This window comes from Corapipo altera, unplaced genomic scaffold (genome assembly GCF_003945725.1).
Source record: "Corapipo altera isolate COAL_440 unplaced genomic scaffold, ASM394572v1 0, whole genome shotgun sequence".
Taxonomy (NCBI): Eukaryota; Metazoa; Chordata; class Aves; order Passeriformes; family Pipridae; genus Corapipo; species Corapipo altera.
Genome location: NW_020884872.1, coordinates 78,444,733 through 78,460,226, shown reverse-complemented (window position 1 = coordinate 78,460,226; position 15,494 = coordinate 78,444,733). Strand labels below are relative to the sequence as shown.

At 34.1% G+C, this 15,494-nt stretch overlaps 1 protein-coding gene across 6 annotated transcripts in view; it reads left to right on the top strand.

Annotated features, from left to right (window-relative positions):
* CNTN5 (contactin 5) overlaps positions 1–15,494 on the top strand; it is a 613,743-nt gene that overhangs the window by 496,353 nt on the left and 101,896 nt on the right. For all 6 annotated transcript variants that reach the window (XM_027640131.1, XM_027640209.1, XM_027640294.1 and 3 more), the window contains 2 exons: positions 1,186–1,315; positions 3,470–3,620. In XM_027640131.1, coding sequence (XP_027495932.1) covers positions 1,186–1,315; positions 3,470–3,620 — 281 coding nt within the window. The remainder of the gene's footprint in view (positions 1–1,185; positions 1,316–3,469; positions 3,621–15,494) is intronic.

The window sequence follows — 15,494 nt, the reverse complement described above, 5'->3', positions numbered from 1 at the left end:
TCAGCCCACATCATGTGGGTTTTTGTCTAGCACCTTTCCATTTTTATAGTCTCAAATTATTTAAAGTAAAGAGTTGTGTAAATTTATTTAATCTATTTCTGCAGATTAAAATAAAGCTGTTCAATTCTGTGAAAAAAATGTCTCCACTTGCAAATCAATTCACAGAATGGATTTATGAATATAGAAGATGTAATGTCTTTCTTTTCAGCCAATGTCACTTCTGTCTGTGAACATCCACCAATTATGCAAACAATGAGAAGGGAAACATAAACACAGTTTTCTTTTGAAGCTGTGAGGCATTGAAAATAAGATTACATGGCTTTACCCATTTCTGTCTTTTTAGATGGAGCTATTAGTCCTGAAATTGAAGCAATTTAAATATCTCTATTTTTTAGCTCTCTGATTTTCCAAACCATTAGTTTCACCAGGCTCTGAAATTTCAAATTAAATTTCTCTTTGAACTGGGTGGGGGCTTACAACAACAGAGAGAATTTTTATCACAGTTTCCTCTGCATTTCCAAACAACTTATTCTTTATTGATTTTAACCTACAACAAGCGTTATAACAAAACCTAGAGTTGTTTTATAGCAGTTCAAATTATTCATAATAGAGTTTCATGAAGGACACATTTCTAAAAGGAGCTATTAATGCTTCTGCTCTTCCAGCTGTGGTAATTATTTTCTACTAGTGGACCTCTGAAATAAGAAATTTGCATTAATGATGAATGTGATTAGACCCTTTCATTCTTACTCATGAAAACAATCTTTCATATTTACTTATATGAAAATAATGTCATGGCTGAAATCAAACATTTGCTAGAGATGTAAAGATCATCAGATATGTTACACCCACAACTGACTTCTTCTTTTATTAAAGTTCCCAGGATGCTTTTAAAAAGTATGTAAGGCTAATAACAAACAAACAAGCAAACAGACAAAAGAAAACTTTGGAGATATTGAACTAATGCTGAAAAATATTTACCTTTAAATATTTTTGGACTTTTTATTCTTATATTTCCTTATAGTACAAGAAAAAAAGTAAACCCAAGGAAATTTGTTACTTAGTTTTATCTTAGGTCTTTTTTTGGCCCTTTGTCTTAAATTAAGAGCACAGCAATTTTCCTTCCAGTGCCTTTTTGCTTTTATAGAATGATTTTTTAAACTTTTTTTTTAAATTCTATTACAGAGCAGGATTGAGATGGTTAATGGTGTTCTGATGATCCACAGTGTGAATCTCTCAGATGCTGGAATGTATCAGTGCTTAGCAGAAAATAAGTATGGCACCATTTATGCCAGTGCTGAGCTGAAAATTTTAGGTGAGTATGGAAAAACAACAGACTGTTTCTTTTTCCTGCTTTGATAACTACATTTTTTCTTAGACTGTTATGATAAAGAGCAGCTTCTGCCAGTCCAAATAGCAGATCAGATAAAAGTGACTCCTTTTTATTCTTGTTATTTATATGTGGGTCCTTTGTTGCCCCAGAGAGCATAGGGAATTCTGTTAGCTGAAAATTATCTTCAGTAAATAACTGACTCAGTACATTTTGTACTATTTCTCATATAACACTATTTCAGTTCAAATAAATGGAAAAATATCCTTTACTCTCTCAAACATATGTTCAGGAGATGAAACTTAGAGAAAGTAAATATATTTAATCACTATTAAAATTAAATTATTGTGCCTACGTTGGCCATTATTCAAAGGTAATTATGCATGATCTTAGTGTTAAAGCTATAAAAATTTCCCGTGTAGTTACCAAAACTGACTGAACACTACAAATTACATACTTGGGTGAATATAATAAAGAAATACACTACATAGTGTTACCTGGAAATACAGTAAAAATGTCATTATTCAAAAGCCGAAGTAGGCAATTAATGAAGAAAAACTTGAAGCATGTCTTTTCAACACTCTAGTTTTTCTTAAAGCAAACTCTGGTAACATGCAGTGGGACAATAATTCCATGGGATTAAGTGAGACAGAATTGTAATAGTCTTATCATCTTTGTTAGAGTATGATGTAGTTGGAAGACAGGTGTCTGTCAAAATAATTCAATGGTCATATCAGAGATTAGAGGTCTCTGCACTGCTCAAATCTGGCAAATTTCAAAACCTACACCTCAGAACCATTCCTGTAAACTCCCAGTCAAATGAATAAGAAAGCTGAAGTTACTGAAATAATGTACTAGGCTTCAGCTAAGATTTGGCTCTTTTGGAAAATAACCTATCTAATACATCTCCACTATTTTCTTGCTGGTCAACATTAGAATTTCACTGATAAGTCTTAAAAATATTTCTTTATAACCATAAAGTGAAAAATCAAGGTCAGTGACTACTCCCTTTCCATCACTTGGTCATTTGTGATTCAGTTAGCAAAGAGATCCCTATGGGTTACAACGTTCTTTTGTTCTGTTTTTTATATCTGCTATAAGCTGGATATACCTACTATGTCCGGTAATTACACACTGTCTTTGATGTTCTTTAATATCAGAAATAACCACTGTATATTACTACAGTAAGATTTAGCCTTTCATTTTGTCCCTTGTGAAATTGTACCCCTTTTAAATTTTAATAATAATATTGTATTAAAGAAGCAGTTATGTTTAATTTTCTACCTTACTAAAGGGACAAAAATAGAATAAATTGTCCATATAAATATCTCTGGTATGAGAATTAACCAAAATAATGGTAGGAAATTCCTATATATTTGAGGCAATGGAGTGTAATATGTTCCTGTAAGCGTAGCTGAGATAGAGGGCTTTTGTTTTGCAAAACTAATTTAAGAAAAAGAAAAAACAGTGAGATTACTTGAGAACAACTGTCCTTTCTTGGTATGAAATTACAGTAATTAGTGTCATTTTGTGATGCATTTATTAGTTTTGCTATTGTTTGTAAACAATGGGAATATTTGAAAAGTGAAATACTAAGATCAAGACCTGGTTAAATATCTTCTATTAAGAAGTTCTCACTTTTCAATTCCCATTATTCAGACAAATGTAAAAAGAGAGAGCAATAAAATTTCTCTAACAATAAAACTTTTTGTAAGAATTAACTCTGGAGAGTACATTTTGGATAGTTGTGGAATTTAAACTTCTTTTAATTTTGAACTATTTACTTCTAGCAGGTTTTTCATAAAATAGAAAAAAAATTGGAAAAAGTGTAGGTAAAACAACTGTATTATTTAACTTATAAAACTGTTGGACTTCACAAGAAATCCAATCGCAAGCATCTAATATGCTGATGTGAAAGACTTCTCATTAATCCATAATTGGATTAAGTTATAGACCTACAATATAGTCCTGGCTGCTGATTTCAAATATTTTGTAAAATTTCATCTTTGGAATAATAATTTCCTAGAAACAGAGATTCTATCTCCAACACAAGTCTATAATTCTCCCCTTCTATTAGAGCATAATGGAACAGGAAGCTGTGATTGTTTTCTGTAGAGCTAACTTGCTTCTTTTTAACAGCTTCAGCTCCCACTTTCCCACAAAATCAAATGAGGAAAACAATAATTGTTACCAAAGGTCAAGAAGTTCTCATTGAGTGCAAACCACAAGCCTCTCCAAAGCCAACTATCACCTGGAAGAAAGGAGACAAAGCCTTAAGGGAGAGTAAGAGGTGAGAAGACTGTTCATTAAACTAAATATCGTGTTTGCATGTTGGATTCTGTGATGTGATATGAATGTGCAGCAAGAGATAAGAACATGCATATGTTAGCATGGGTGTGACATAATTATTTTTTCAAGCTGATTTGTTTGACAGTAGTGACTTATTGTTTCTGCAATATGGAAATGAAAAATCTTGACATTGTTCAGAGATGCAGACATGAAAAGGTGCTACTATTTTGGGAGGTTTTGTCTCTATTCTCTGTTATTAATTTCAAAAGTCTTTCATTTATACTGTAGAGATACTAGAAATTTAGTGTATGAGAATACCAAAAGCATGGAGCCTGAAGTAATCAGAACCACATAAAACATCGAATGTGCTTATTCATTTGAAATAATTTTAGTAAGGCAGATTTGCAGGTTGGTCACAATGGAAGTCTGTGTAAGAATAGTTTTAAAATGATTCAGAGAAGGAAAATGAAATTCCATTATAGGATTTAATTATACAAGTAATTTTTGTACTCAGCAGCACATCTGTTTAACAGAATATCTTTGATTAAATAAGTTCCATCCAGCTCTGTACAGTAAAAGCAGTTTAAGCACTGCAGGTTAAATGCCAGATGTAATTGTACTTTACAAGATTGCTTATCTGTACACTAGAATAGTTTCACCACTCTGCACATGGTCTTTAAGTACAAAGAGCAATCTTGTCCTCTTTCTGGTAATGTCTGTGAATGAACCACTTAAACTGACTTGTGTGGCATTAGTCAAGAAGATAAAAACAAGGCCCTTTTTGTTCATTTGTGCAATACTAATGAGAGCAGTAGAGCGCATCCATCCTCATTAGCTGCAAAAGCCATCCTATTCAGGTGTGCTGTATTTTCATCTCATGTCATATATTTTGTTCTGAGAAGGAAAAATGGGTAAGTTCTCATACCATATTGACTTTCTGAAGAGGGGAGAGCAAAACAGCATTATATACAACATTTTACTAACAGATGTGAGTTGTATAGTTGTGCTGGTTTAAAGGTAAACCAGCAAGGGAAATGAACTCAACTCAAAGGAGAGATTATAAATCAGAATAACAATTTAATAAAATAATACAATAAATATGATTATACAGAGAAACAGTTGGTTTTAACCCACAAAACCCAAATGTATAACACAGTACCCTGGGGCACGAACAGAGTGGTGTTTGCTGGGTCCCCTGAGTCCAAAGTAAAAGGAGAGGGAAAAACCTGTTGGTGAGAGTGCTGTTGCAGCCTGGTCAAGAGTGGTGATTGCAGTCCAGTAGAGAGTGGTGGTCTGCAGTCTGGTTGAGAGCAGTGATCTGCAGTATTCCTCTGGATCCCACGAGTGGTTAAAAAAATCCCAAGACTGCAAGATTATATATTCTTCAGTTCAGGCAGGAATGCCCAGTACCTCCCTCAGGGCAGGGAGTTCCACAATGGATGTGAGAACAGGAGCCTCTCACAGGCCTCTTAACACCCAGTTTATAGCCTGAGGAGTCAGACTCTATGGGCAGATGGTGTAAATAGTCTATTGATAACAGTTTCTGGGAAATGGCATGAAAGGCTATAGAATACACAGTTTTTGGTTACAGTGATGAACTAGCTGTTCTAACTAGGATAATAGTGTAAATTGGCGATATGACAGCATGACATTACAAAGAAGCTGAAAATATCAAATATTGTGACACTGAAGTCTCCATACTGTACCTACACCATTAACACTTTTCCCTGCATAATATTTTCCTCTCCACAAAACTCACCAGTAAAACCTTTTGGTAGCTACTTCATGTCAGTCCAAACATAGACTAACTCTGAGGTTAAAATCTTATAAAAACTAGCTCTGGAGCTGCATTTTTGGTATTTGTATCTTTTGATACTTGCTTCTTTTGACAGAGGCTAGAACAGGAAATGATGAAACTAGGTTTGACTGTGACACAAACTTCCAACATCCCTATTCCTGCAGTAGACAATAACAGTGGTGTTTTTATTCATTACAAGTAGGTAAAAACTTTTTTTTTCATTTTCTCTGAATTATATCAAAGAATTACAAAACAGCAATGAGTGTCATGCAGCTCTGGATATCACCTGGTCCAACCCCCCAGTCAGAGCAGTGTCAGCTAGAACAGGTTGCTCAAGGTCATGTCTAGTCAGGTGTTTAGTATCTCCAAGGATGGAAATACTGTAGACTATCTGGGATATTTGTTCCTATTACAGTTAATCACCCCTATGTTAAAGAACAAAGAAAAAGAAGTCTGACTCAGTCTACTTACTTCCTCCCTTCAGTTGTGTCTATCAATTGATCAGTATGTCAAACAGCTGGAACACTCTGACCCATAATAAATATGGCCATATAATGAATCATTATCAATGCTTCTTCCATGGCACACAAAATTCTCCATTCAGACCTGTCCCAAACCTGCTTACCCACCAAAATTAATAAAATGGAGATGTTACACTTATACAAAACCTGCCCATTGTGTATTGTCACGTTGCAAAGTTACTTTCTGCTTGGCATAGTCTTCATTTACCATGTGACTCACCTGAGGTCAATGGGATTGATTTGCAGCCATAGAGAAGCCTGTAGAAGCTGTACATTGAACAAAAAAGTACTAGATATCAATTGTAAGTGTTTTGACAGTCAGCATTTTAATATTACAAATGAAAATAGTGGATACTGAAAAAAGGAAGACATGGATATTTATGCAGCTATCAGATATTAAAAACATGGAGAAATATTAATGAGGAAATTCTATCTTTATAATCATGTGGATATAAAATTTCAAGCCATACACTGACCTATGAAGAACAACAACAACAACAAAAAAATAAACAGTGCTTTTTAAGTGAGAATCATCATCCATACCTACTAAACTTAGAATAAAGCCACTGGAGGGGACAAGGCATTCAAGTTGCATGTAACAGTACCTGAGGGAGTAAATTGAGACTGCTGAAATTTTGCATTTACCTAAGTTTGTATCAATTTGTTTTCTTTCAGTTATGTTTTGCTAAAATTAAGCAGCTGTCAGAAGAAGTCAGAGAAAAGAAAGAGAAGAAAGAGATCTTTTATAGGGACATTAAATTCAAAATGCCAGTATTAGGCAAAGACACAGGGAAGCCTGGTACTATTGGTTTTTACCTATCTTCAAGTTAATATTGAAATCTTTGACCTATAGAAGTAGTTGCTCTGTATGCCTAGATCTGTCACACTTTGCTATGCAATTAGTGGAAACACACAGAGCTTAAATCTAAAAATATAATCATTCAAAAACTTAGAAATGGACATATTTTTATAGTCTTCTAGTCTCTCAAACTCCTTCATTTTCAGTTTTGACAGGTTCTTATTACAGTTTTACTCTTCACTTTACTGTATTTAAGGATCTGTCAATGTCTCTATTGTAAGCTCCTATTTTAATAGCTTTTAAGTTTAATTACTATCGAAAAAATCAAAGAGGGAAAAGAAGGGCATTTCAGAGCAGAAACAAAGAAAGAGTTCACAGGCAAACTGGATTCAATTTTTTGAAGTGCTTTGGTTAGTTCACGTTGCATTATACTTTTGAATATGAACATGTATTTATGTGTAACATATGTATATATTACATACTTTCTTCATAATCATGGTGGTAGCTTTCCAAAAGAATTTCAATTCCATCTAACTCTGGTATGCAACATTTGTTTAAACTGAAAATTGTGCACTGTGAAGGCAAAAGCAAGTATATATATGCAAAATGGATGGAAAATTACTCTGAAACATATTTTTCAGTTTGTCTACTGGTAATGAAGAAATATCTTTAGACTTAATCCAACTTTAGGAGCAAATTATTAACCAGTTTGAAGGTTTTATGCTGTGCCCCTCAGTTAAATATCCAAAGAAAATGGTCATTCGTAAGTTTAATTTGTTTAAAAAATAATATTTCTCACAATAATTATGGTTTTATATTCAAGTAAATTATTATCTACAAGATCCTACATGACTTCTCTGAACTGAAATGTCACAGTCTTTCTTCCCAGGAATGGTATTCAGGACAATACATTCTATTTTTTCTTCTTAGTACAGTGCTTCATATACTCTGCTGACTCATTTTAGGGAAATAAGACTTGATTCAAACTAGAAGCATATGTTTAGGTAGCAGTGCATTACATTGAAATATATTATTTTAGAAAAACAGTTTCACCACATTTTAACAGTTTTCAATTCAAATTGGATTTATTTGTGTAAAAACAGATACACAGTTCCCTACAATAATCCCCACTGTCATCCAACTTCTTTGGCAGTGCAGTGCAAGTCTTGCATAATTACTCTGTAGTATCCATCAGGTACATGTGGGTGTTTTGAATCTCTTCAGGTACCAACAGACTAGACACAAATACTTGGGGACGTGAGTCCCCCCCTGTATGATCTTGGTTTTTGGTACTTCCATACAATTGCATGTCTTGTTTTTTTCCTCAGATACTGAATTCTAAGTATTCCATATATATATGTATACATATATATATGTCATATAGCCCTATTGAAAAGAAGAAACTGAAGAACTCAACCATTTTAAGGTGTTAATAATGCAAGACATTTGATCTGCTGTCTGTACTTTGAATATCTGCTTACATAACTCAACCAATTACCATTTGATGAAACAGTTTGTGAATTCTGATTTTAACTATGATTCATTCCTCTGCTGTTGTTATAAACAGCTACCTATTTATGCACCATACAGGCAGAATATGACAAGTCATCGGTGGCCTAAATGTTTTTCTTTGCTTAAGGCTCTTCAGACTGAGACTTTCAGTGTAATTTGTCCTTAGAAGAAACTTCATCTAAAAATCTTGGGAAGTTAAACACTTAAATTCATGATAACAGCTGATCCACAGGCTCCCAAGTGGCAATTTAATGATCAAAAAGTAGTGAAGAGAGAAAATGCTGAGGACATTAAGAAAGAGAAACTTCATGACAGAAACTCTAGTCTTCCTGAGAGAGTTCTACAAGTCACTTCTTTTCAATTTTTGCATAAATCATGGTCTAATTTAACTGTGGCAGGTTCATAATGGGAATTAGAGAGCTGGTTATAAAGTAGAAAAGGGAAATGATAATAACCTTGACTAAATAGTAAAAACAAACAGCAAGATCATCCCTTCACAAAAAAGAATCTTTTTCCAAAGCAGCATTGTTTTACTAATTGACCATATTACATGAGTTTTGACAACACAATGATTTTGGCCACATTCTTAAGCAACTCTCACACTTCACTCATGTTCTCTTGCAGAGAATATGATTAAGAAAACAGACAGAATCTTTGGGCATTATTACTGAATTAGTTACAAGATAAATAATAATTTCTGTCTGTCAGTGACATGTCACCATATAGCAATAAACTGTTTAAAGTCCGTAAGCACCAAGTCTGTTTTCAAATTAGAAAGAAGTAGAATGTTAAAGAATAAATTCCCATGGCATTATGGGAAATTTGTGAAATTAACCCAGATTATTTGGATTGAGAAATTTTGACAGAGTCTAGAATACAGGAAGGTACTTCAGTCATATCTTTTAATTGAAAGCACTTTAAAGGACAATCCTACATTTTAATTGATGCTCAATATTTTGTTAGATCTACTAGTCAGCATCCATGGTCTGTGTGGAGACTACAAAGATCTACACTTGGGTTGCGAGAATTCATTTTGTACTAGAAAGCCTCCTTTCCAGGGAATATTCTTCTTTATCTGTCATAAATCGAAATGAATTAGACTGGTTTTTCTATTGCATCAAGATTAGTAACCTTTGTAGCTATATTATGAAATTTATTATTAAACTTCAAAATTTAAAATGAATTTGTGATACTTTTGGCATCTTCTCTTACATTATGTTCTGGTATTTCCCAGTCTGTCAATCTCAAAAATCAATGGTCTGTCAGTATTTGTGTGCTAATTACTCCCAAGGAAGATGAATAAATATATGCATATTTTTCAAAAGTTAGACATGTTTTGCAGAAAATAAAATTGTATGCAAAAACTTAAAGAAGTGATTCATTATCTAGAAAAAAGAGGTATGATGGAGACTGGCTTTCTAATGGGATTAGTAAAACGAAAAAAACAATTAAATTAATCTAGAAAACAATACTACAATTAATCCACAGAGTCATGATAAACGATAATGACTCTCTCAAGTTAAATGATTTCTTCAATCCATAAATGACCATGAATTTACTATCCAATCAGTATTGTCAGTGGTGTATTTCTAAGCAATACATGGCAATGAAACTATACATTATTCATCAAAAAGATACTTTAGGTAAGAACAAGAGATAACTGCCATGTTTACACTTTTGCATATTTTTGAGTACCGTAAAACATCAGTCATTGCAGTTGTCCAGGTTCAGATTTACTTCACTGTGAAAAAAATAGATACCATATTTCCTCATGAAAATTTTATGCATTTTTCTATATAAGGAAAACCAAAGTATTGCTTTATTTAAGTAATATGACAATTAGTAATACAAATCACTATCATGCTGTTACTGATTACCGGTTACTTTCCTTGTCTTTATCAATCTTATGCTCTTGTTTGGGCAAGGGTTTAGCTTAAAAGAACTTTAAATTAAATGTTTCTCCCTAGTAAATCATAAAGAGAAGGCAAGATTTGAAAATATTTATGAAAACCCAAACCATTAGTGATCTATCACTGCTTGCAAATTGTAAATTCACTTACCACTGTGAAAGAAACTATTTCTAATATGGTCTCGTTATGTATAACACAAATTTTACCATGGCATATTACCAGTATCAATGAAAGTCATTACTGTGATGTTAGTGACTTCCAAGGAAGTAGATTTTCTACATACATATCTGAGATTTCTGTATTTCTCATTTTCTTTTCAGTTGTCGCATAGAGCTACTGTCCCTACAGTAAATAAATGAAAGTCAGAGGGAAAAGAATTGTAAATGTAATGCACACAGGGAGTTTAATAATATACCAAGACTTCTGTTTAGTAGCTTGAAAAAGAAGAAGCATTCTAGTAAAAGAAAGCAATTGAAGCATTTGATATCTGTGAAGACTTCTAATGACCATTCCCCAACCTTGCCCTTCCCTTCCACTTTCCTCTCGCTAAATCCTTTTAACAAATAATTTCTACCATTTCTTTTTTAAAAAAAAAATTAACAAGTAAGAGCTTCTAAGTTAATTAGTATGCTACTTTAATCAGATTGTTAAAATATATTTTGTAAAATTAGCACCACCTTTAATATCGGTAGCACTTCACTGGACCTAATATACTACTAGGCTTTTTTATTTCCCTTCCTACTGCCACCTCTGTACACTTTTTGTATTATGCTTATTGGTTATTATATCTTTGCCTATGTTCACAGCAGACATAATCAGCCTAGAGGTGGGACATGTATAGTTTAAATTTTACCACAGTGTCATTAAACTAACTGTGCTGAAACTATTCAAACATACTTAAAGGATTAAATATTTACGGTTTCTAGTTAAAAACTTAGGAAGACGTATGAGAAAAGTGTGTTATTTTCGTATGTGTTGCTTAAGATCACATTGCATAAAATCCCCTCATTACATAGTCTGAACAAGTGATTATATGGTATTGCACCAATATAAAAAGGTGATATGGTGTGATGGGAGTATGGTTATGTTGGTATCACAACAGGCACATTCTGAAGCTGGTGTTTGATGTAGCTTCCATAAGCTTTCCAGTTTACAAAAATCTCAAACCATTGAGCAGAAAGATCTTTCACTATCCCTTTTTTTGTTATTTTTGTAGGAATGACCTCTTTCAATGTTCTCAGATCCATACATCACTGGTCCTTGGCAAGAACTATTACTGCTGTTCAAAGGAATCTCTCATACTGTTTAGTTTTTCATAACTGTTAATTAATCTTTTGGTTTTATCCTTGTATTTTTGCAATTTCATATCCTTTTCCCTTTCATCCTCAAAATTTTCCTAACTGTTCAGTATGTACAGCAGCTACATAACCTCAAGAACATCCTCTGGTGTAGTTCATTTGTCACTACTAGGCCAAGTGATATATGTATTTAGTGGTAATATATATATCTCTTTAAAGAAACCCTTCTGCCCATAGAATATTAAGTCTTTATGGTTTTTATTTTAGTACTGAAAAGGTGTTTTGTAGTTTGGCTGGAAAATTATCACAATTGAAACCTAATCAGTCTTTCTTTTTGTCTAGCAAATATCAAAAGACAGCTCTCACCTCACCAAAAATTGCAAAAATAGGTTACAGACTAGAAAAAGATCAAATAAAACTACAAATAATCTCACTCTATCTTGATAATTTTTAATCCCTCCTATCTACAGAGATGAATATTGTTGTGGTTTAACCCTAGCTAGCAGCCAAGCCCTGCACAGTCTCTTACTCATTCCCCCACCTGTAGGATACGGGAAAGAATCAGAAGAGTAAAACCCAGAAAATGTGTGGGTTGAGATGAAGAAAAGTTTAACAGGGAAAGCTAATCCAAAACATAGGCCCATACTAGCCACTGCAAAGAAAATTAACTGTACTTCAACCAAAACCAGCACATCTGCAAATTTCTTGGACTCATTGACAACTTCTATTTTTCTGATATATTAACACACAACTTTGAAACACATTTACTTTTTGTGGGGTTTTTTTGTCAACAAAAATTTGTCAGCAGTTTTTCCAAAGTTTCCTTTTACAACTCTGGTAGTCTTTGCTGTGAATGGATCCTGATTCCCTTTACTAACAATCCGAAATCCAAATTATTCACAAAAAGGAAAAAAATTATTCAGGAGGAGATAGTTAGTAAGGAGTTATTATTAAAAAAATCAGCTTTTATTTTCTTTTTCTTTCCTTTTTTTAATTGTTTTGTTATATTGCAGTCCTCCTGGAAAGCATGACTGTTTAAGAATAACTGAAATTGGATATGGTTTCTAGAAACAGTCTTGTCCAACACTCCATTCAAAACAGGACTAACTGCATCATGTTTCTCAGGAGTTTGTCAAGGCCAGTCTTGAATATCTCCATGAGTGGAGATTCTACAACCTCTCTGGTCAACTTATTCCAGTATTTGGACACCTTCACAGTATTTTTGTTTCTTTGTATATTGTCATATATTCTAATTTTTGTCTTTTATCTCTTATTCTCTGAATCTTCAAGCCCGGCTCTGTCTTCTCAATACTCTCCAATAGATGGATATAGATAGAAAAAAAAAAAAAAGATGTATCCTTAACCTTCTTTTCTCCAGGCTGAAATAAAAAACCCTCCAAACATTTCCCAGCCTCTACTCATATGTTATGTGCTTTCACTCTGTGAACATCTTTGCATCTCTCTTCTGGGCTCACTCCACTATGTCACTGTAATTAGTGCCTCAGATACAATCCAAAAAGTCCCAAATAGAAGAATTGCCTCTCTGAACCTGCCAGTTGCATTTTTACTAATAAAGCTCAGAAGGTGGTTGACTTTTTTTACTGCTGGAGCTCATTACTGACTCATATTCAGCTTGGTGTCAGCCAAGACCCAAGGTCCATCTCTACAGACCTTCTTTTAGCTAGTCATGTTGAGTCTGTATTTCTGCACAGAGCTATTTTTTACAGATTTAGAACTTTATAAAGAATGTAAGACTTGTCTAAGTCACCTTCTCCACCTCTTGAGGTTCATCTGAGGAGCAACCCTGTTCTACAGCATATCTATCACACTCTCAATGTCATATCATATGTGAACTTACCATTGTACAGGACATTTATAGGACCAGTAAACAGCAGCAGCTCCTCTGTAAGAATATAATGGATGTCAACTAGTAGCCAGCCACCAGCCGAATTTTATATCAGAGTATTGAAACAGAGTACAACCAGTTCATTCCTCACACATACACACACACACATAAAGACTCTATTAGTGTCTATGCAAATGTTTGTTTCAGGATCAACTGTCTTTGATCCCTTCTCTGATGAATTTTCCTCCTCCTCCGCTGCTCCGAGGGAACTCTACCTGTCCTGAAATTGCAGATCTACAGGTGTAAATGACCTACAGGCCAAGATCTAGGAAGATTGCTATTGCCTGAAATCATACTTTCAAGTCTTTCCCATCTCGAGAGTTTCCATCCACTGTTCCTTTGGGTGCAGTGTCTAGCTGGCTCTCATTTCTTGTTTCACATAGTTTGGGCTTTTTTTTCTTCAGAGTCTCTGAGAAGACCCTGTCGATCACCTGCCTGTGCTCCCTGATGTCCCACAATCTGCATGCACTACTGCACTAGGAGCTACTGGGTCTGTGGTAGTGGCACTCCAGCCTGACAGGTACATAGTTGCCTCTCATTCATCAGCCAAAAAGGTGCTCGAGTCAGTTCTTGACACCTGAAGACAGAAAGCACAGGCTGTCCCTAACCAGAAAACAACCAACAGAAGCTTCCTTTTAACTGATAGAAGCAAAAGGCTCTGGAAGACAACTCTCACCAACAAAGACAAGACACCTGGAAATGCCAGAAAGAGCTCTCAAAAGAAGATGGAAGCTGTAACGGTAGTAGCTAGCTCCTGATTGCTGTACTTTTGCATATGTGTTTGCTCTATAGATGATTTTTTCATTGTCCATTTGTATTTTTTCATCTGGGATGCGAACATTCTCTGAACTTATTTTTCTTTTCATTTCATGTCCATCTCATATTTATAAAGAAAAGATAATTTTAAAAAATAAAATCAACTTTTATAATTACAACACATTATAAATCCAAGCTAAACTAAGACTTTGCAATTCTTTCATCAGAGAAGAGAGAAAGAAACCACTTTACTGTAAGTGAGTGATAGCTCAGGGCTGGGGAGGGTTAGCAGCTTTGGTAAATGTTTCACATGAAGCTTGAATTTGCATCAAGCAGGTTTGTGCAAAGTAATGGTTTCTCTGCAGTAGGCTGATGGAAGAGCCAAACAAGATTTTAGGACATAAAGACCCTGCACTGCAACAACAGGGACAGGCATGACCTTGGTTTTCTCTCTTCATATATGACTTATTGAGTGACTCACTTGTGGTTGAGATATGGATCTACCTGTTCTTCTCCATCCCAAAAATTTCCGTTCGGCATAAAGGATTTTTTGAATTTTTTGATTTTAAAGGAACTGAATTGAAGAAAATAAGACATTCCTTTGAAGGACTTTATTTTCTCTACGGCACAAACCCTACTGTGATTGTTTTAACTATCAAATAATAAACATAATTCAGATGTTAAAAAAACTTGTTTTAGAATCTGTACTGGATAACTCTAATTTTCTTTACAAAAGAAAGGCAGCCTACATTCTCATGGAAAAGTAAAACAAGGTGTAAAAGCCTCGTTTGTATACTGCTAATAGGGGTATTGAAAGTAGCATACTGTTTTACGCAGACATATGCAGAAACTTCTACAACTCAGAAACTGAATTTTTTTATATTGTAAGCAAATTTTCCACTAAATAAAGCTAAAAATATATATATACATTAATGTACCTTTAATTTACCTTAGATATTAATTTGGATTTAGGAGAAATTATACTAAACAATTCAGACTTTAAGATTGACATCTCTGTAGCTGCAGACTAATCTTTCTCAGCCTATTTCCTTGTTCTAGGCTTTCACCTTATTCTTCCTATTCTGATTTCATGAATCACTAAGCTCTGAAAAATCCCTGTCTTGGAGTACATTTGCTCTGACAGCCTTGCAATGGGAATTATAATACTATTACACTTTTTTCTAGGTTAAAACAAGGGAAGTAAAAGACCCTCTATGCTAACATTGTCTGAGTTATATGACAACAGAGATGCTGTTTTGCACTGGTTTGGGTTTAATAGCAATTAGCAATAAACTGTACCATTTACTTTATCTCTGTACTGCATATCCTTCAAATGAAAAGAAGTATTTTTGGGGACTTAAAATTCCTAGTGCTT